At 35.8% G+C, this 20,687-nt stretch overlaps 1 protein-coding gene across 4 annotated transcripts in view; it reads right to left on the reverse strand.

Moving 5' to 3' along the window:
- Positions 1 to 1,930: 1,930 nt before the first annotated feature.
- tnr (tenascin R (restrictin, janusin)) overlaps positions 1,931 to 20,687 on the reverse strand; it is a 164,591-nt gene continuing 145,834 nt past the window's right edge. For all 4 annotated transcript variants that reach the window (XM_022677745.2, XM_022677746.2, XM_022677747.2 and 1 more), the window contains 7 exons: positions 17,762 to 17,892; positions 14,002 to 14,134; positions 13,590 to 13,741; positions 12,616 to 12,712; positions 9,255 to 9,416; positions 8,818 to 8,981; positions 1,931 to 6,969 (listed from right to left, as the gene is read on the reverse strand). In XM_022677745.2, coding sequence (XP_022533466.2) covers positions 6,850 to 6,969; positions 8,818 to 8,981; positions 9,255 to 9,416; positions 12,616 to 12,712; positions 13,590 to 13,741; positions 14,002 to 14,134; positions 17,762 to 17,892 — 959 coding nt within the window. In that variant the 3' untranslated portion in view covers positions 1,931 to 6,849. The remainder of the gene's footprint in view (positions 6,970 to 8,817; positions 8,982 to 9,254; positions 9,417 to 12,615; positions 12,713 to 13,589; positions 13,742 to 14,001; positions 14,135 to 17,761; positions 17,893 to 20,687) is intronic.

The raw sequence follows: 20,687 nt of genomic DNA on the forward strand, positions 1-20,687 counted from the left end.
ATATTCTAATTTAGTCATTTAAAGCATTGCATGTTTTACAGAAAATGAGAAATGGCTGAAATAATAAAAAAGATGCAGAGCTTTCAGACAGAGTTTAGAAATCAATATTTGGTGGAATAACCCTGGTGGTTTTTAATCACAGTTTTTTTCATGCATCTTGGCATCATGTTCTCCTCCACCAGTCTTACACACTGCTTTTTTTCCATCCAGAGGTTCCAGATGTCTTAAATAATAAAACAACAAAGTTCATTTTACTTAAACATAAACCTATAACTAGCAAAATCAGAGAAACTGATTCAGAAACTGATGTGATCTCTTCATCTTTATTTTTTATTCAGAGCTGTTTATTGCGTATATAGTTTGCTCTGTAGTGTTTTACATATTGCTGCAGAACTATACTGTCTGTCTTTGACACACAGGTAATATTAATAAAACTAAAACTAATTTTAAAAATCTTTTTTTTTTTCAAAAAACATTTGAAATTTCTATTTTATTTCAAAAAAATGACTCACATGAAACATTTCTTGTCATTTTTTAAGGCCGTAAATTCAGTATATTTAGGTTTACAGTGTAAACCAAGCTGCAGTTCCTTCCAACAAAAAACACTTCTAAAATGTTCAGGTAATACCTATTTAACAGAGTGAACTTTACCTTTACAGAGCTTTAGAGAGTTTCCTACTGATAATGTGCTGCATCCCGCTGCTCCTCCTCCTCAGAAGGTCCTCAGGACCCGTCAGCAGGACGTCCTGCTGCAGCGTCTCGTTCCTGTCAGGAGCGATTAGCTTTTAGCTCTCGGCGCTCTGCTGCTGATGGAGATACGAGTAACGGTCTGTTCTCTGCTTTGCCACTTCACATCATCCTCACCGGAGCTCCGGGAGAACCGGTAAACATGGTGGCGGCGGCATGAACTGGACTCGGACGCGACAGTGATCTGCAGGTCTAATCACCACCTCAATCTGATTACAACAACTACATCAGACCTGGACTCTATACTGTAAAAAACTGTGATAAAAACTAATTTCCTCTCCTTTTATAAATTTGTACAGCTTTAAAAATGTAATTTATTTCTTAAAATTGACGTATTTAAGTTGCAGTAAAAAGACACTTCTATCAATTTTTAAGTTTGAAGAACTTTAAACATGTCTATATATCAAACACTATAAAGGTATTTAGTTGGACAAACAACATATTTGTCTAGTTTACTTAAATTCATATGATATTGGACTTTTACTGTATATTAACTAACAATATTCTTTTATTTTAAAAAGTTATTATTTGTAACTTATTAAATTTTACAGGCACTCTATCAACCTGTGTTCAAAGACACAATACAATTAAACAAACAAACAAAATATTCATTGGAATAAAATCTTATTGTGATGATCTTACTTTCATTTGTTTTTATAATATCTAAAAATATTTTAATACATGTTTTAGGGTTAAGATGGAAAAATGCTTATTACTTATCACAGCAAATTGATTAATTTTTTTTCACGATTACATGACACTGCACACTGCAGTACCAGGAAGACTGGAAGTCACCTGAATATTGATTTCACCTGTTACACACACTACACTATATGCACATCCTCACTTCACTTCTTTCCCACCGAGTATTGACAGATATTTTCTCGCACAAAGCATTTTCTTTTATCATGTTTTGTATTGTTCAAACCTGATTTTTGCCTGTTTCTCGTTTCTGGTATGTTTGCTCCCTCTTGCTGCTGTTTACGTTTACTGTCAATCCTGCTCGTTTTGACTACTCTCTGTGCCCGAACCTTTTTTTAAATCAAGTTCTTAAACTGTCCAATAAATAAATTCATCATAAATAAATAATACACAAGAAACAACTAAATAATACACAATAAAAACTCAACAGAAAGCTTGGTTAAAAGTTCTAGCAAGAACAGAAGAGGCAAAAACCCAAATGTATATTTAGAATATTTTATTAATGAGTAGAAAATGTATTAAAAAAGGAATTATACAGCACATTTTAAGTCAAACTAGAGCTAAGTTGTTCTGTAACATTAATATCAAGGGTTATCCAACAGAATGCAGTTAGTCTAATACAGAGACACGCGTTAAAGAGAGCCGTCCCTCCCCCACATCTCTCCTCTTCATAGCATGCAATATTAAACTCTCAGCAGATACAGAGAGACGCCCACAGAAAGATGCAACATGGTCTTACAGGAAACTGCATGATTTTAATTTATAACGTCTTAGAAATGAGCAAAAAAAAGGAACGAGTGCAGGAGGAATGATCAGAACAGCCCTTAAAAAAGGAAAAGAAAGGGTTAAAAATAGCCGACAATAACCAGGACCAGTTTCCCAAAAGCAGCCTGGTGTTTCCAGCAACTAGCTTGAAAAATCCCTAAAAATCAAAAGGGGGCGCCACTATGCTGTTCTTATGTGTGAAAACAAATCAGAAACAATAAGCTCCTCCCCCAAACAAGCTCAGATTCTGTTCTGGGTTTTTGGACTCATTTAATCAAGTGTTATTTCATATTTAAGTATGAAAACACCCTTTAAGCATGTGTGCAGCACTTTATCGTGCAAAAAAAAAACAAACAAAAAAAAATAACCCTGTACTGCACTACTGTTGTGAAGATTTAAAGTGAGAAACGTCAGCTAACTGTGATTTAATTCAGCTTAAAGGGTAAAACTAAACCCTCTGATTTTATCTGACTCCACCCTCAGCCCAAATTTAAAAATGCAGGGGCACTGGGTGATGTATGGGTTTAGGGACTGGGCATAAGGGGGAGCTGGGAGCTACAATTCTCATTTATACAGTTTAAGATTAATTTTAAGTAAAAAGTGAGCTTTTACTGCTACTACTGAGTTTATTACTTAAATTATTTCCACTTTCTCCAAACACATATTTAAAGGATAAATATAGATAAATATTTAATGTTAAATCAAATATGTTCTATGGCTAATTTTCCGAAATCTTGTTGAGATCCTAAGGGGTTCCTGAGAGTTATATTTCAGATATATTTCACCCCTTGTGTACTGAGATGCTTGTTTAATAGTTTTTAAGCATTGTTTTTGTGCCAGGCTGCTTTTAAAAGACCCAGTTCAGGTTGGTTTAGTCTGTATTGTTATCATGAGAAAACCAGAACTTCTCTGGAACTTCTCTGGAAGTTCTCTGGAAGAAGTTCTCTGAGTGACACAGTTCTGAGTTTGATGCCGTGGGCGAGTCTTGGGCTGAAATGTGGAATGAGGAGAGTGAAGAGCCGTTACCATATGCTGACCGTATTAATAATGGAGGGAAATCTGCTGCTGCTTCTCTGCACTGAAACACCGTCTGCTAAACAAACCACTGATCCTAACGGGAACCAGCCGAACCCAGTTGACCCATCAGTCACCAACAGAAATAACTACTGTAATCAAGCAAAAAAATGATGTCTGGGAATGAGGTTTGGGCTAAACGGCTGGTTTATGGCGTCACATCAATGTCAAAAGTCAGGGGCTGAAAAATACCAGGTAAAAAAAATAACCTGCATGTTTTAACATTTTGTGTGGGTAAATTTACTTCTCATGATCACAAATCACAAAAAAAAAGGAAATGGTGTCCTCGAGAGCGCTATGCGAATTACCTGCGGCTGCTGTTTTTGCTCGAGCCCTTTTCGCCAAGTAGCATCACAGTGCTAACGCTTGGAGGAAAGCACAGCGACTCGGTTTCTTATACAACAGCTCACAGACGCAGCCTTGTGCTGATCCACATCACCCTAGGAGGAGTGATGAGGGGAAAGAGCAAAAGAGCACCATCTACTGTACTGTACCCACCCAGGGAGAGCAAGGTCAACTGTGTGTGCTCTCTCAGGTCTCCGGCAGCTGATGGCAAACCAGCGATTACCCGATCATAGTGGCAACATTTTAAACCACTAGATTACTCTAAAAAAATTTAAGAAAACATGGAATATCTCAAAAACAAAAACTTCAATCTCCCTGTTTAACTGTCTGAATAGGTGCTCTGCTGTTAGCTTAGCGTTAGCATAATATTAGAGACTGTGATTCAAGAAATTAATTGAATCAAAAGCTGATTTATTCTATTTTATATATATTCATGGTGAAAAGCACAAGCCTTGTTTTTTTTTTAATTAGGGTTTGCCAATTACAACCCCATCCCCAAAAAACTTGGGATTCTGTGTAAAATTAAGATAAACGTAAATAAAATAAGATTGAAAAATGGCTGTTGTTTAAACATGATGAGGTTCATTTTTTTATATGTCGTTTTTAAGGTAAGCTAATGTATCCATTTACATCACTGATCATTTTATCTTTGATTTTTCCTTTTGATTGTCTTTCAGATCTGAATTCAGAATTGAATAAAGCATGCATTTAATTTTAATGGATTATAATACACTAATAGCAGAAACTGGTCTATGTGTGTGTGTGTGTGTGTGTGTATGTGTGTGTGTTTGTGAACATGGAGAGCAATGGGGAGTGAAATTAAACATGTTTTATATTCCTAATTTTATTATAATCAAATAAAATATATATTCCAAAAGGATCGGCATGGGTTCAGTATCTTATAAAATTATTTAAATTTTAAAGAAATAAAACAAAAAATAAAATAAAACAGAATTAATACATTAGCTTAGCTCGAGACTTGCAGCTTAGTTGGGTGAGAAAAGTGAAAAAATGTGAAAATGGTGAAATGATATAAATGTGCTGGTGAGACAGAGACGTTACAGATAAGATCTGAGGTAAAAGTTTAAGATTTTAAGAGTTTTTACAGTTTTAAAGAAGGAAATCTCACGGCGGTGTGGCTCAGATTTACTACTGAAGTAGTAAAAGTAGTAAAAGACAGTAAATTACAGACGTCTAACTAGAAATGATCTGAAAATCTAATATATTTTAAAGTTTTATACAAAACGTATTGAGGTGATGTTAATCTAGAAACATGAATCAGTACATAAACTAGTATAAAATTAAATAGAATTAAATAAAAAGACAGACTTGATTACGTTTCAGTAGGATGGATTTTAAAATGTAAGATAAAACAACGTGTGACGTTAAAGAAGTTAAAGAGAGTGTTTAGACAAACAGCTGGTAAATGTGATGTACGCTTTTTAGAGTTATTGGGTAATTTGGGTCTAGAAATAAAAATCCACAAAATCCAGTGGATAAATTCTATTTTCTGGACCTAAATGACCCAATTCTACACAGTTCTCATTTCTAATTCTAACGCTGCAGAGCTACACCACTGCTAACAGCCGTTTACCGAGTTAAATTAGGCCATTCAATAACCTTTTAATCACTCACTGAGATTAAAATAAAATAAATACTACTTTATTAATTCTGTTCTGCAAACAGAATTAAAAATAAAAATAACTTTCGATAACACTTTCTAGGAATGTCACATTTATTAGACTCTATAAACACATTCATAACATGTTATAATGCATTCATAAGGCTTATTATAAACAAGGATATATATATATATATATATATATATATATATATATATATGATGGAATTTTTGCACCAGGAGTAAAGCAGCATAAAGTTATCCAAAAGCAGTGTGTAAGACTGGTGGAGGAGAACATGATGCCAAGATGCATGAAAAAAAAACTGTGATTAAAAACCACCAGGTTTATTTTAACAAATATTGATTTCTGAAATCATAAAACTTTATAAATGCTCTAAATGACAATATATTTATTTGTAATTTGGGAGAAATGTTGTCTGTAGTTTATAGAATAAAACAACAATGTTCATTTTACTCAAACATAAACCTATAAATAGCAAAATCAGAGAAACTGATTCAGAAACTGAAGTGCTTATCTTTTTCCAGAGCTTTTTTTTATAATGCCTTATATGCCTTAATAAATGCATTATAATCTGTTTTGAGCATGTTTATAGAGTCTAATATAGAGATGACATTCATATTCAGTTACGTGTTTCTCAACTTTACTAAAGAACAGGTTTAAATTCAGTGTAATAATGAGTTTAAAACACTGGGACTGTAATACCGGCTCATTTTAACCCCCAACATACAGCAGACACATGCACAGAAACATGAACACATTCAGTAATGTAAGCACTGTAAGTAATGAGAAATCAGAAATATACGGTTGCCAGATTGTCTGGGATTCCCCATGAGTTGCAATGATGGCATTTAATTCAGTTTCTCAAAATCCTTTAAGCTATCGTTTAAACTTTAATCTTAAAAGTGATTCCCAGTATAAAATCTGTTCATCTCACTCGAGCAGATGTTTCCCCTCTTAATTCTTTGGTTTTTTAAAGATAAAATACCATCAATGCAGAAAAAAGCGCGATAGAGAGAAAGACGAGTGTTTTATAATGATTAGGAGAGAACTATGTTATTTTAGCGACGTAATTAATAATATTTTAAAATGTTTAAATCTTAAAATATTCCACATTTAAGATGGTGAAACAAACTGAAAGCATGTGACCGAAAATCAGCTTCCGACCCGAAATAAAATAAGTGTAAAAGTCTTAAGCATAAATTAGTCATTGTACAGCTTGTACAGTTGCTTTTTTTTTTTTCACGAGTTACAAAAATAGAAGTCTCTTATTTTTCTGGGTGTCTGTTTTCTTCTAAAACTTTCTTCTTCAAAGGAGTTAAAATAAAACCCTTTTCTAACGTGTTTTAAAATTAATGTAGGTTGTTTTTACTCTTTTCGGCAGTCGCTCATCGTAATCTTTACACCGTACCGCACCTGTGAACGAGGTTCTACATAAAAGGGGATCTTCTCATCATCTCTGTTCAACGTTCTCCTAAAGTTTAAACAGTTTAAACAGTTTACACAGCCTCTCTTCTCCTCACCGCATGTAAAAATAGGAACAGCTAAGTAATACAGGGGGAGGGGGAGGGGCTTATTAATGGGGGGCGGACCTCCTCCGCTTGCCGCTGATGCTGCGGTAGTTGTAGGGTCTCATCTTCATCTCCACAAAAGGGATGGAAAACTCGTGGCCTTTCCAATGGTACCAGTTGATGCCCTAAAAGAAACAAAAACATGAATAATTTGAGAAATTCTCAAATTTTCATTCTCACTCAAACACGGGGAAATTTCACAAAGCTAGTTTATAAAAGGGGAGTTTCTTTGAAGTTTTCTCTTTGAAGAAACTCTAAAACTCTGTAAACATCTAAATCTCTAAAACTCTAAAGCTCTGAAACTTTTAAGCTCTAAAGATCTAAAACTTTAAAGCTCTAAAACTTTTAAGCTCTAAAGATCTAAAGCTCTAAAACTCTAAAGCTGTAAAACTCTAAAGCTCAACAACTCTAAAGCTCTAAAACTCTAAAACTTCAAAGCTCTAAAAGTCTAAAGCTCTAAAGCTCCAAAAGTTTTAAGCTCTAAAGATCTAAAGCTCTAAAATTCTAAAGCTCTAAAACTCTAAAACTCTAAAACTTTAAAGCTCTAAAACTCTAAAACTCTAAAGCTCTAAAACTCTAAAAGTATAAAGCTTTAAAACTCTAAAACTCCAAAGCTCTAAAGATCTAAAGCTCTAAAATTCTAAAGCTCTAAAACTCTAAAACTCTAAAACTTTAAAGCTCTAAAACTCTAAAACTCTAAAGCTCTAAAACTCTAAAAGTATAAAGCTTTAAAACTCTAAAACTCCAAAGCTCTAAAGATCTAAAGCTCTAAAACTCTAAAGATCTAAAGCTCTAAAACTCTAAAGATCTAAAGCTCTAAAACTCTAAAGATCTAAAGCTCTAAAACTCTAAAACTTTAAAACTACAAAACTCTAAAGCTCTAAAACTAATTTTAAAGGACAGTTTTTACAGTGCAGTCTTGAATTCTGTACAGAACAGTGAGTTGGGTTTAAGTGATGAATAAGCAAGTTATTATCACACTTCTGCATTACCACACTTCACACAGCAGAGTATTTTAGTTCTAAAAGTTTCTCACACACATTTACACAATTAACCTTCTCGTGTGAAACCTGCAGCGCAGCTAAAACACAGCCCGAGTTCAGGCTGGAGTTAAGTGGTTTCGTTTTTGAAATCAAATCTCAACCAGTAAAACAAAAATGCAATAAAATGATCAGTATAGCATAATAAGAGAGCACTTAAACATTACGGGTATATACCTCTGGAATAATCAAGAGGAAGATGGATGATCACAAACCATCAAACCACCAAACTGAACTGCTTGAATTTTTACACCAGGAGTAAAGCAGCATAAAGTTATACAAAAGCAGTGTGTAAGACTGGTGGAGGAGAACATGATGCCAAGATGCATGAAAAAACTGTAATTAAAAACCAACCAGGGTTATTCCACCAAATATTGATTATTTCTGAACTCTTAAAACTTTATGAATATGAACTTGTTTTCTTTGCATTATTTGAGGTTTTTAAAATTTACGTTCAAAGAATACCCATTGTTTTAGGTTTATAGCGAGTAGAACTGAAGTATAGCTGTATATATATATATATATATCTTAAATTCTGAGTAACTGAGAACATGGTAACGAGGTGACTGGAGATTTAGGTGAGATCATCCTGCAGAGATCGTGATCTTTCCAAACAGGAAGTTAGGCGTTTGTGGTTTGTGATGTCTACCATCACTTCTGCATTCTGTTTTTCGAAATGATTGTGACTCAGTTCTCAGAAATGAGTCCAGAAGCTGCTGATGCTGAACGATTACAGAGAAGATACGTGTTTTTGATATGAGAATGAGTGGAGCGTGGGCAGCGGCAACAATGAAACCTTTTAAATAATCGTATATTTATGTTTCTGTGTTATATATATATATATATATATATATATATATATATATATATATATAGTGAGTGTGAGGGGGGGTCAGTGGGGGTCTGTGGTCTGTGGGTGGTGTCTGTACTGACCTGGCTGTGTCTGGATTCTCCGTATTTGCCGTTGAGGTTGGCTCTGTGGCAGTTCTTATACCACCAGGCTCCTTTGTAGGACAGGGCGCAGTTGGTGACGGCGATGTCGTGATCTCGGTCTTTGGTGGAGAAGGGTCGGCCCTGGTGATAACTCAGAGAATCACCTGCAATAAAGAGATTTATTCCATTTATCGCTATTTAAACAACTCAGGTGGAAGGCAGGAAAATAGATTGTAGGCGGGGTTAAAGATAGCGATGAGTATCGCAGTGTGTAGTGCACCAGCACTATGTGCACTATGGGCTTATAGTGTCCTATAGTCACTCATGAAATAAATGTAACTTGGATAGGTTACTAACAATATGATATTTATGATATTTAAACATTACAAACTTTACAAAAATACGTTCAGAGCAGTTCTAAATTAACATGCGTTCACCTGCGGTGCCGTTGTATTCTCCTATCCTCAGCTTGTAGAGGTTCTTGGTGTCTCCGATGGAGAATCGGTCATAGTTGGCGTAAACCGCCTCTTGGCCGTCCCTCATGTCGATGCGGAGCTCGTAACGACCCTGAGCTGAAATCTTCTGAATGTTGTCCAGACCTGCAGCGAGACACAAGACCAAGAACTGTAACAGGAGTAGCATCACAGCAGCGCTAACGCTCGGAGGAAAGCGCAGCGACTCGGTTCTGATACAGCAGCTCACAGACGCAGCCTTGTGCTGATCCACATCACCCTATAGGAGTGATGAGAGGAAAGAGAGAGCGCCATCTACTGTACTGTACCCACCCAGAGAGAGCAAGAAGCAAGACCAACTATGCTCTCTCAGAGCTCTGGCAGCTGATGGCAAGCTGCATGACTGGGAGTCGAACCAGCGAGCTCCCGATCATGGTGGCAGCACTTTAGATCATCTAACCACTTGTGGCCCCAATATAGAGCCATTCTCAACAGCCTACAATACTGAGACCAGACAGTAAACCATTACTTAATAGATAAAGATCTGGAAAAAAATAAAAGATCACTAAAATAATGAGTTTCTTTGATTTTACCAAATTAAAAACCTCTGGAATATAATCAAGAGGAAGATGGATGATCACAAACCATCAAACCACCAAACTGAACTGCTTAAATTTTTGCACCAGGAGTAAAGCAGCATAAAGTTATCCAAAAGCAGTGTGTAAGACTGGTGGAGGAGAACATGATGCCAAGATGCATGGAAAAAAAGTGATTAAAAAACAGGTCTGAAAGCTCTGCTTTTTTACAGCTGTGTTTTGATCAGGCAGGAACTACAGTGTTTTAAATGTCAATTCAGGGTATCAGATTCTTATTATTTATCTATGCCAATGTAAATACAGATTAATATTTTTTTCGAGCACATTTGACATGATAATTATCATAAAGAGCAGGAAGTTGGCCTATTAGAAACGGTTTGATAAATGATAAAAAGTCCTACGCCAGTCAGCTGAGGACAGGATTGACGCTGTGCTCGTAAAATAAGTATGTTGTACTTTAATGTTTCACATAAATACTGACATTTTCCGCAGTAGATCAGCTGAAGTGTTGAGCAATTGCTGCTGTGGTTCGGCCAGTAATGATAATAACACTGTGTTTCTGGAACGTTCAGTAGCAGGTAAGTAAATCGGATGTGAACAGGGCCTGTTAGAAGTTCAGGGCCACCTTGTCTTCTTGAGATATGCAGTATAAATATATATATTTTTATATTTGATGAAATAACAAGAGGCAGCTTTAGCATTTAATCTTGCTTTGGTAAAAAGTAAACAGTAAAAACTGTTTGAGATATTTGGTTTTTACCACACTCAGCTCAGTTTAAGATGTGATTTAGTGTTTTTTAGTAAGATGAACAGATGAACAAGGCTCTTTACTCTTTACTAGTGTTGGTATGCAAATATATTTTTCCTATATATTTCCTCTATATATTTCCTATTGGCTCCTGGCACCATATATTTACTTGCATGCCCCCCCCACCCCACTCCTTACTAACCTTCAGTGTGTAGTCAGTCCCCTGAAGCTACCTTCTCTTCTGTGTGTATTATATATGTATTATATATTTTAGGGTCGTGCCAGGTCTCCGTGTTGTAGGCTATAAGAGCAACTTACTTAGTTTGTTGACTCTTGAATGTGCTATCTTAGGATTGTGCTGCCAGTTTTATCAGATTTCTGAAACTACGATTCTTAAACCATGATTAAACCAATTTTACTAAATATATTATGAATATATATCAAATATATTTTGTATATGAAAACATATCAAAAAAATCTTTAAAACAAAAGACAGTTATAAGAAATAGAATACAACATTTTCGTACATTAAAAATATATTTCATCAGCATAAAATACATGTTTTGAGCAAATAAACACACAATAATAACAGTAGCATCAGCAGCAATAATAAGCTGTTCTCCTGCACACTGAGGATAGAGAGTATATTATAATGGGAGAATTTTCTCAACAGGCAGAACATTAATTTTCTGCTCATTAGTCGGAGCAGAAACCTTTCACACTGTTTTCTCCCAGACTAAAAATAACTCTGCGTATTATCCCGGATTAAATGTTTGCTGGGGTATTTTATTCATGATGTTTTGTGTTTTATCTTCCACTCAGACAATGCTCTGAAATCTGGGCTCTGCAGAAATATTCTTCTTTTATCCCGCATGAGTTTTAATGAATATAATTATAGCTTTAGAAAATGTTCCATAAAAAGAGAAGAGAAAAAAAGAGAAGAGAGAATGGAAAGACTTGATTGTTCTCTGTCAAATTGGAATTATGAGGAAGTCAATTAAACAATCGCTTTAATTGAATCCGCTGAAAGACGTCATTATGCATTATGAAGTGACATAGAGCGATCATTACCGATACAGTATATAAACTATATCAGCTGATTACGGTGAAAAACAGGAAGATGGAGATGATTTCTTTTAAAAATATATTTTTATCTCTAATGCCTTAAAGATGCTAATCTGGTTTTTAATGTAAACAATAAAACCAGATATCAAATTAATTCAGTGTAGATAGTAAAACACTAACTGAATCAAAAACAAAGATTTAATCCTAAAGCATCATTTACATGACTGATGAGTTTCTTTGATTTTACCAAAGTAAAAACCTCTGGAATATAATCAAGAGGAAGATGGATGATCACAAACCATCAAACCACCAAACTGAACTGCTTGAATTTTTACACCAGGAGTAAAGCAGCATAAAGTTATCCAAAAGCAGTGTGTAAGACTGGTGGAGGAGAACATGATGCCAAGATGCATGAAAAAAAACTGCATTTATCTGACACTCTCATCCAGAGAAAATTACGAAGTTATTTCTAGTACAGGTTTGGGTCGATGTAGTGTTGTTAGGAGTCTATCCCAAGGACTTTAGGATTTTAACTTTTAACTTTTACAGCCTAATGTTTTATATAATAATGAATTTAGTTAAAAAATGTTGTTTATTAATGTCTTAACTAGTGTCAATTAATAATTAGTTGAGACATTCTGTCATAAGGAACGTTAATTATTGTAACCATATTGTAAAGTTTTACCAACAATAAATCAAAATCAAAATAAAACTTAACACATAAAATAGTAAAATATAAATAAATAAATCTCACAAAACAGAATGGGCCGAGAAAAGGATAAAAATAGTTTAAAAATGGCATTAAGATCATCTCTGTTCTTCATTACAGGAACTTTTACAGGCTGATGTTACGTTAATGACGTCCTGCAGCCTTTTCTGATTTTAGTCACCATATTTTAAGCAGTATATATTTTACAGAGAATCGTTTTTTTCTCACCCAGCCAGAATTCATCCTCCAGATTCCCGAAGCCCGTCCTGTAGTCGCTCCACTTCCTGGAGAAATCAGTCAGGCCGTTCTGGCGACGCTGAAACACCTGAAACACAAGCAGGTACATGAATTCATTACAGTGTGTCTGGGTATATCAGTGCAACTAAAATTAAACTATGAGTACATTGAGGATAGTCGTCATTTTTAATGTTGCGAGCTTTTGGGGCTCTTGGCGATTCGATCGCTGGTTCGAATCCCGGTCATACAGCTTGCCATCAACTGCCGGAGCCCGAGAGAGCACAGTTGGTCTTGCTTCTTGCTCTCTCTGGGTGGGTACAGTATAGTAGATGGTGCTCTCTCTTTCCCCTCATCACTCCTAGGGTGATGTGGATCAGCACAAGGCTGCGTCTGTGAGCTGATGTATCAGAACCGAGTCGCTGTGCTTTTCTCCGAGCATTAGTAGTAGCTGTGATGCTACTCGGCAATGCTACAGCAATGCTACAGAGTCTGACTTCACATGTATCGGAGGAGGCGTGTGCTGGTCTTTTTAACCCTCCTGGAGCATCACTAGTGATAGTGGGGATATACAGCGGATTAAACAGCTGAATATGTGCAGCAATTGGCCTGGTAAATTGTGAAGAAAATGGCAAAATAAATGAATGTATATTTTTTTCAAAATTTTTCATCTCTCTCTCTCTCTTCCTCTCTCTTTCTCTCTCTCTCTCTCTCTCTCTCTCTCTCTATATATATATATATATATATATATATACATATATATTTGCATTTGAGTTTGGTAAATGCAACACTGTCCTCTAGTGTTATTTAAGAGTAAATCAATCCATTTTTCATGCACGCAGATCACAACACTGGCCTTTTTTTATTTATAATATGCTGTACAGTGCAATATTAAATAAAATATATTAATACAATATTAATGTGATAATAAGATTAGCATTTTCTTCCACAGATAAAAAAACACTCACGATCCAGCCGCCGTCGTCCGTGCTCATGTCGCAGTAGACCTGCACGCCCTGGTTGGGGTCTCGGTTGATGTATATGGTGTAGACGCCGCTCAGGAGCTCGCCGTTCAGCAGGTGCTGAGCGCAGTTCTGAGGCATGGCGAATAATCGATTACCTGAACGGAGAGCGAAAAACAAGAAAACATCAAATATATAATCAAATATACATCAAGAATCTGTTTATTTTACTCAACAAGTTGTTAACGTTGGTTTACATTACTCAAATGAATATCAGATTAACTCTAATTCTTCTCTTCTCTGCTGAAACTGAGACTCACTAAAGGCTAAAGCTGCTGTTTCCATGTGGGTCAGCCAGACGTCTTCCTGAGTTTTTAAAGCTGTGTATATATTGTGTGTGTGTGTGAGGATGGTGTACCTGTGGTGAAGGAGGTGGAGACAATGGCGCTGGTCTCCAGGCCTCGGGCTGCCTGTAGTCTGATGGTATACTCGGTGGTCTCCGCCAGACCCTCCAGCCGGATCCAGGTATCCTCAGCGTCCAGAATCAGCTCCTGTATAAAAACACCAAATACAATAAATCAATATATTACATCAATATAGATCAGTATTACATCACTGGTAATACAACCTAGACAAAGGTCAACAGCCAGACGTTCATTGCTATCTTGGCAACAGCAGTGTAATAACACTGATCTAACCTTTTCTGAATCAATTCTGCAGTTGTTATTCATATCGACTAATTAATCTTCTTTTAATTTATTTTGAACAGTTTTTTTCACTGTTAGTTTAACAAATTTAGGGAGTGAAAAGAGTTTACTGATTATAGAAATGATGATTTAACTCTGTAGCTTTTTTGTTTAGAGGAAAAGCTGTAATAGAGAAATATTTTCCTGGAAGCAGCAGGTTTAAATCAGGATGCAGCGCTGCTCCAGTCTGACGCTGCGCTCTGTGTTCTGGTGCTGAGCGCATTGTTTGCGACGCTGCATTCTCTGGTGTTTTTGTGTTTATTGCTTATTGTTTTGTTGGTCTCTCTGTTTTTGAGTGGCAGCTCTGAGGCGGTGTAGGAGAGGAAGGGCTTATCAGGCTGGCAGGAAGTGGAGGAACAGAAGGATTTTCTATTTTAGTCTGGAACTCATGACAGCTCCTCTCCCCTCTATTGTTTTGACAAATACTCTTTTATCAGTCTGATCTTGTGCAGAGGCAGCGCTCTTCTCCATCACTCTCTCTCCATCACTCCTTATTCTCCTCTCTTCTGCTCAGATTTCTCAGCATAAAGAAGAGAAAAGAAAAACTATAAAAATAAAAGATGTATCAGGTTCCTGTACAGACAGGCCTGTATGTGACCTAATTCTCCAACTAACAGCAGCAAAAAGGAAAAGAGAATAAAGAGCTTTTTACTGAAAATTCACATAATTTCAGTTTTAAACTGTTAAATCATAAACCTCAAAAAATAAAAATAAAACCGACTGAATGAGAAAAGAGGTGTCCAAACTTTTGACTGCTACTGTATTGTATACCAGCACAGAAATGACATCATCACAGTGCTCATGATCACATGTGACTGTAGAACACACTACCAGCGCCTCTACTATACTCTACTATACTCTACTCTACTCTACTCTACTCTACTATACTCTACTCTACTCTACTATACTATACTATACTCTACTATACTATACTCTACTATACTATACTATACTATACTCTACTATACTATACTCTACTCTACTATACTATACTATACTATACTCTACTATACTATACTCTACTATACTCTACTATACTATACTATACTATACTCTACTATACTATACTATACTCTACTATACTATACTCTACTATACTCTACTATACTATACTATACTATACTCTACTCTACTATACTATACTCTACTATACTATACTATACTCTACTATACTATACTCTACTATACTCTACTATACTATACTATACTATACTCTACTATACTATACTCTACTATACTATACTATACTATACTCTACTATACTAGACTCTACTCTACTCTACTCTACTATACTATACTATACTCTACTATACTATACTCTACTATACTCTACTATACTATACTATACTATACTCTACTATACTATACTCTACTCTACTATACTCTACTATACTATACTCTACTATACTATACTATACTATACTATACTATACTATACTATACTCTACTCTACTCTACTATACTATACTATACTCTACTATACTCTACTATACTATACTATACTCTACTATACTATACTCTACTATACTATACTCTACTATACTATACTATACTATACTCTACTCTACTCTACTATACTATACTATACTATACTCTATTATACTCTACTCTACTCTACTCTACTCTACTCTACTATACTATACTCTACTATACTATACTCTACTATACTATACTATACTATACTATACTATACTATACTATACTCTACTATACTATACTCTACTATACTATACTATACTCTACTATACTATAATCTACTATACTATACTCTACTATACTCTACTATACTATACTCTACTATACTATACTCTACTATACTATACTATACTATACTATACTCTACTATACTATACTATACTATACTCTACTATACTATACCGCACTACAATTTACAGCAATATGTCTTACTATTGTACTGTACTGTACCTTACTGTACTACACTTTACTATACTGTACTGTACTGTACTTTGCTATACTGCAACATACGTTACTAAACTTTACTATGCTTTACTATACTGCATTAAATTTTACTATTTTGCTCTATGCTTTACTATACTGCATTAAATTTTACTATTTTGCTCTATACTTTACTATACTGCAATATTGTTTACTATACTGTGCTAAAGTTAACTACGCTGTACTTTACTATACCGTACTGTCTTACTGTACTATGCTTTACTGTACTGCACTATACTTTATTAAACAGTACCAACTGTACTTTATCATACTGTACTATACTTTACTATGCTGTACTATACTTTAGTATACTGTACTTTACCATACTGTACTATACCTTTTATACTGTATCATACTGTACTATATTTACTATTCTGCACCTTACTGTACTATACTGCACTATACCTTACAGTACTAACCTTACTATACTATACTTTACTTTACTGTACTATAAGGTGCTTTATAATATTGTACTTTACTATACTCTACTATACTGCACCTTACTGTACTATACTGCATTATACCTTATAACTGACATTTTGGAGTCAGTTATACAGACAGGGACTAAGACTATAATTTTTTATTTATATAATATATTTTCCTTTCACTATTAAGAGACTATAGGCCTAACCCCCGTTTGGAAACGCCCCCTTTAGTTAGACACTTATTTAAGCCAAGAGCACAATTCCTGTACAACACTGACACCTTCTGGACAGTCGAGGAACTGCAGCTCAGACACCCAGCAGTCCTGTAACTGTGATGCAATGAATTTACTTTACACATAAAAATCAATCAAATAAAATATAAAATAAACAGTAGTGATATCAATCAATTAAAAAAAATATCGGATTAATCACAACAGAATTCTGTGATTAAATCATGATTAATGTAGTTTGTTTTAAATGCTGGTATTTATCTGTATGTTTCGGAGGTTTTGTTTGTTAATGTTCGCTGATAAATGAATTATTAAGAATATTGTTGTGTGGAGGGTCATTAGTAATCACGCTGCATCAGAGTAAAGGCTCTTAATTTACTTTATTAATATTACCCAGCTGCATCAAAGACATTCATTAAAGAGAAAATGTTGCTATAGGCGAATTAAAAAGATCTAAACGGCTCCCTGACTGTGGAATTAATAACAGCAAATATAAGAAGGGTAAATATAAGAAGGTCCTGCAACGTAAAACTGTAGAAAAACTGACCTGCTTATTAAATAATTAATGCATCAAATAACTTAAAATAAATAAAAGAAATTTGGGACCAGTGATGCTGATTAGGACAATCTTTTTTTTTTTGTTATTTCAGTCATTTCTCATTTTCTGTAAATAAATGCTCTAAATGAGAATATTTTTATTTGTAATTTGGGAGAAATGTTGTCTGTAGTTTATAGAATAAAACAACAATGTTCATTTTACTCAAACATAAACCTATAAATAGCTAAATCAGAGAAACTGAGGCTCAGAGTTCTGCGTTTACCTTCCGGCTGCCGTCGAATGATTTGTAGGTCAGCATGTAGTTGTCGATGTCGGCGATGGGCGGCTGCCAGGAGATGAGGGCGCTGCGGTGGTTCACCTCGCTGGCTGTCAGGTTCTGAGGAGCGTCCATGGCTGTGGAGTTCAATGATAAAATGTATTGAGGATTATATATTTTCTGTAGTAACTCTATTTTCTTTAATCGGTTTAAAGCTTCAGCCAGTATTGTCGTATTAGAACTGTGTGTACGTCACGTTCTCTATGTGAGATTCAGCCTCCGAATCTGCCTTCCACCATTCCCCAAGCACCATTTCCATTTCCATACCCAGGTTTGCCAGGTATGGAACACAACAGCATGCAAACAGTGTTCTGCAGCCATGGCTATTTTCTTGATGAACAGGTAACCACTGAGCTTCAGTAAGGTTTGCTGTCCATAGCTGGGAAAATTTAGCACGGTAATAACCGTTTACTAAACACTAAATACTGTTAGAGAGCCGGTGTTGCTAACTGTTTATTTATTTTTTTTATCGGGTTTTATCGAGTACTGGTGCTTAATCTGCCCACTGCCATTTCCCCAGCCCCATTTCCACACGCAGGGTTGACAGGTATAGAACACAACGTGCAAACAGTGTGCTGCAGCCTTGTAAACACATGAGTTGGCTATTTTTCTGCTGTAACAGACAGATTTAGTGAGTAATTCCCACAGGAAAAAAAATAAAAAATCACCCAGAGATTACTCTACAGTATGTCATTTTTTAGGGACGTCAAAATATGATCTTTTATTGTCAAACCAACAGTGAAATATAAAATGTAGACGTTTCTCTGTACTGTACTGTTGGTTTGGCATCACAAGGTTTGGCATCACGTTTTGAGAAAGTTAAACAGAATTTTTCATTTCTCATTCAGTCCAGTATTTTTTCTACGGTCCCTAAAAGTGCAGCTCGACGCTGAAGACACAATATTAACCGTCCCTACAGATCAGAATTGGTCCTAGTCTAATTATAAGTGTACAACTACAGAAATCACAGGATTGATTTCTACTACAGGAGCAGTAACCACTTTTTTTAAGAATTGATTTTAATACACGGCCGTGCAGCCGGTAAATTAATAACTGCAATAATCTGGCCACAAGGGACAACGTGCGACAGCTGGAGACGGCGTGAGACAGCGTGAGCACTACCTGAGAACCTATTCATATATTCCCCCCCGCAGCTCCATCTCCATAACTATTACTGCTGTACAGTAATCCAGCCAGCGCTGTCCTCCACTGGGAGGCTCAGGATCTTCCTCTATTTTCATCTCAATTATCTGCTAAGCTCTCATAAGCTCCTCCATAAACGCCAGAATGACATATTTCTGACACCTCGACTCGCTCAGAAGGAGAGTCCGTATATCACACAACAGCCCCGGGATGTTTATTCCGCTCTTATTATATTTTATTTGATTTTTTTTCCTGTCGCATTTCAGGGGATGAAGCATTGTTGCGTGTTATCAGAGCGTGGCAGCATCTAAAATTCGCTGTGGTATTGGAGCATAACAGTTTCTGAATTAAAATCACCATCAAATACGATGAAGAGGAGGAGGAGGAGGAGAAAAAGAGGAGAGAGAGAAAGAGAGGAAGCTGTTTGAAGTCGGCTGAACCCGGCGAACCCCTATCAGGCGATCCAGCGCTGAGATCCAGCCAGAGCCACGGCGGCGCAGCCAATGGCCTGTGACACTTTTATGTGCAAATTAATTTCTTCTAAACAAAGCCACCTAATGAAGGCCTGGAGAAGAGCGTGAGGGGAGGTTAGGGCTTCAAACTATTTACTGTTCCAAACTTTTCTTCCTCTTTTTGTTGAAGAAAACCTTTAAAAAAGAGAGAAGTACGCTCAGATACCACAGAAAACTTAAAGTCAGGCGGAATCACTGTGTGATTTCAGCTCGATTTTAAGCCTGATCTGTTTGGACACGAAATTTTAGTTTTAAGAAATCACTCAGCAATGGTTAATCTGCCCACTGCCTTTCCCCCAGCCCCATTTCCACATGCAGGATTGCCAGGTATAGAACACAACATGCAAACAGAACAGTGTAATGCAGCCTTGGAAATGCGTGAGCTGGCTTTTTTTTCTGTTGAACAGGTAATCACTGAGCTTCAGGGGGGTTTGATAGCCATAGCTGGGTAATTTATTACCACCAGTAGCGTAGAAGAGACAGTAAAGTCAAACTGTAACCACGACAACACAACTCATCAACGGGTAACAAGCATTCACTAACCACTAAATACTGTTAGAGAGCTGGTGTTGCTTACTGTTTATTGTTTTTTTATCGGATTTAACGAGGTACTGGTACTTAATCTGCCCACTGCCATTACCCCAGTCCCATTTCCACACGCAGAGTTGCCAGGTATAGAACACAGCATGCAAGAAAATTTAATTTACATAATGAAAGTGCGCTCGGATACCACAGAAAACTTTAAGGCAGTCGGACACGAGGAAGGAAATTTTGGTTGCTTTTCCCACAACCTGTTTTCCCAAATTTCATTGCAAATATACCCATAAAAAGGCTTTTTTTGTGGAGTGATGGCCTTTTTGGATATATGGAGAAACTTTTTCGAGGAGATAGCTAAAATCAATTGTATATTAAACAATAGGACAAAATCTTCTGATTATTCATGATTAATCAATAATAATTCATTAATAACAGTGTTATGACTGTTCTCATAATATCTCAGTGTAGATTCAATAATTTAATAATATTTCGATAACATTTTTAAAGTTTATTCTTGCCACTGTACACGCACTGATTGCTTTTTCCCCTACCAAAAATTAAAAAAAGGAGTTATTAAAAATTGTGATTAATCCGGTTTATGTTGTTTAATCTGTTAAATCTTAAAAGTAAAACTAAAAGACCGGAGGAAAAAAACTGAGAGAAAAAATGAGATTATGGGC

The sequence above is a fragment of the Astyanax mexicanus genome, chromosome 8 (assembly GCF_023375975.1).
Source record: "Astyanax mexicanus isolate ESR-SI-001 chromosome 8, AstMex3_surface, whole genome shotgun sequence".
NCBI lineage: Eukaryota > Metazoa > Chordata > Actinopteri > Characiformes > Acestrorhamphidae > Astyanax > Astyanax mexicanus.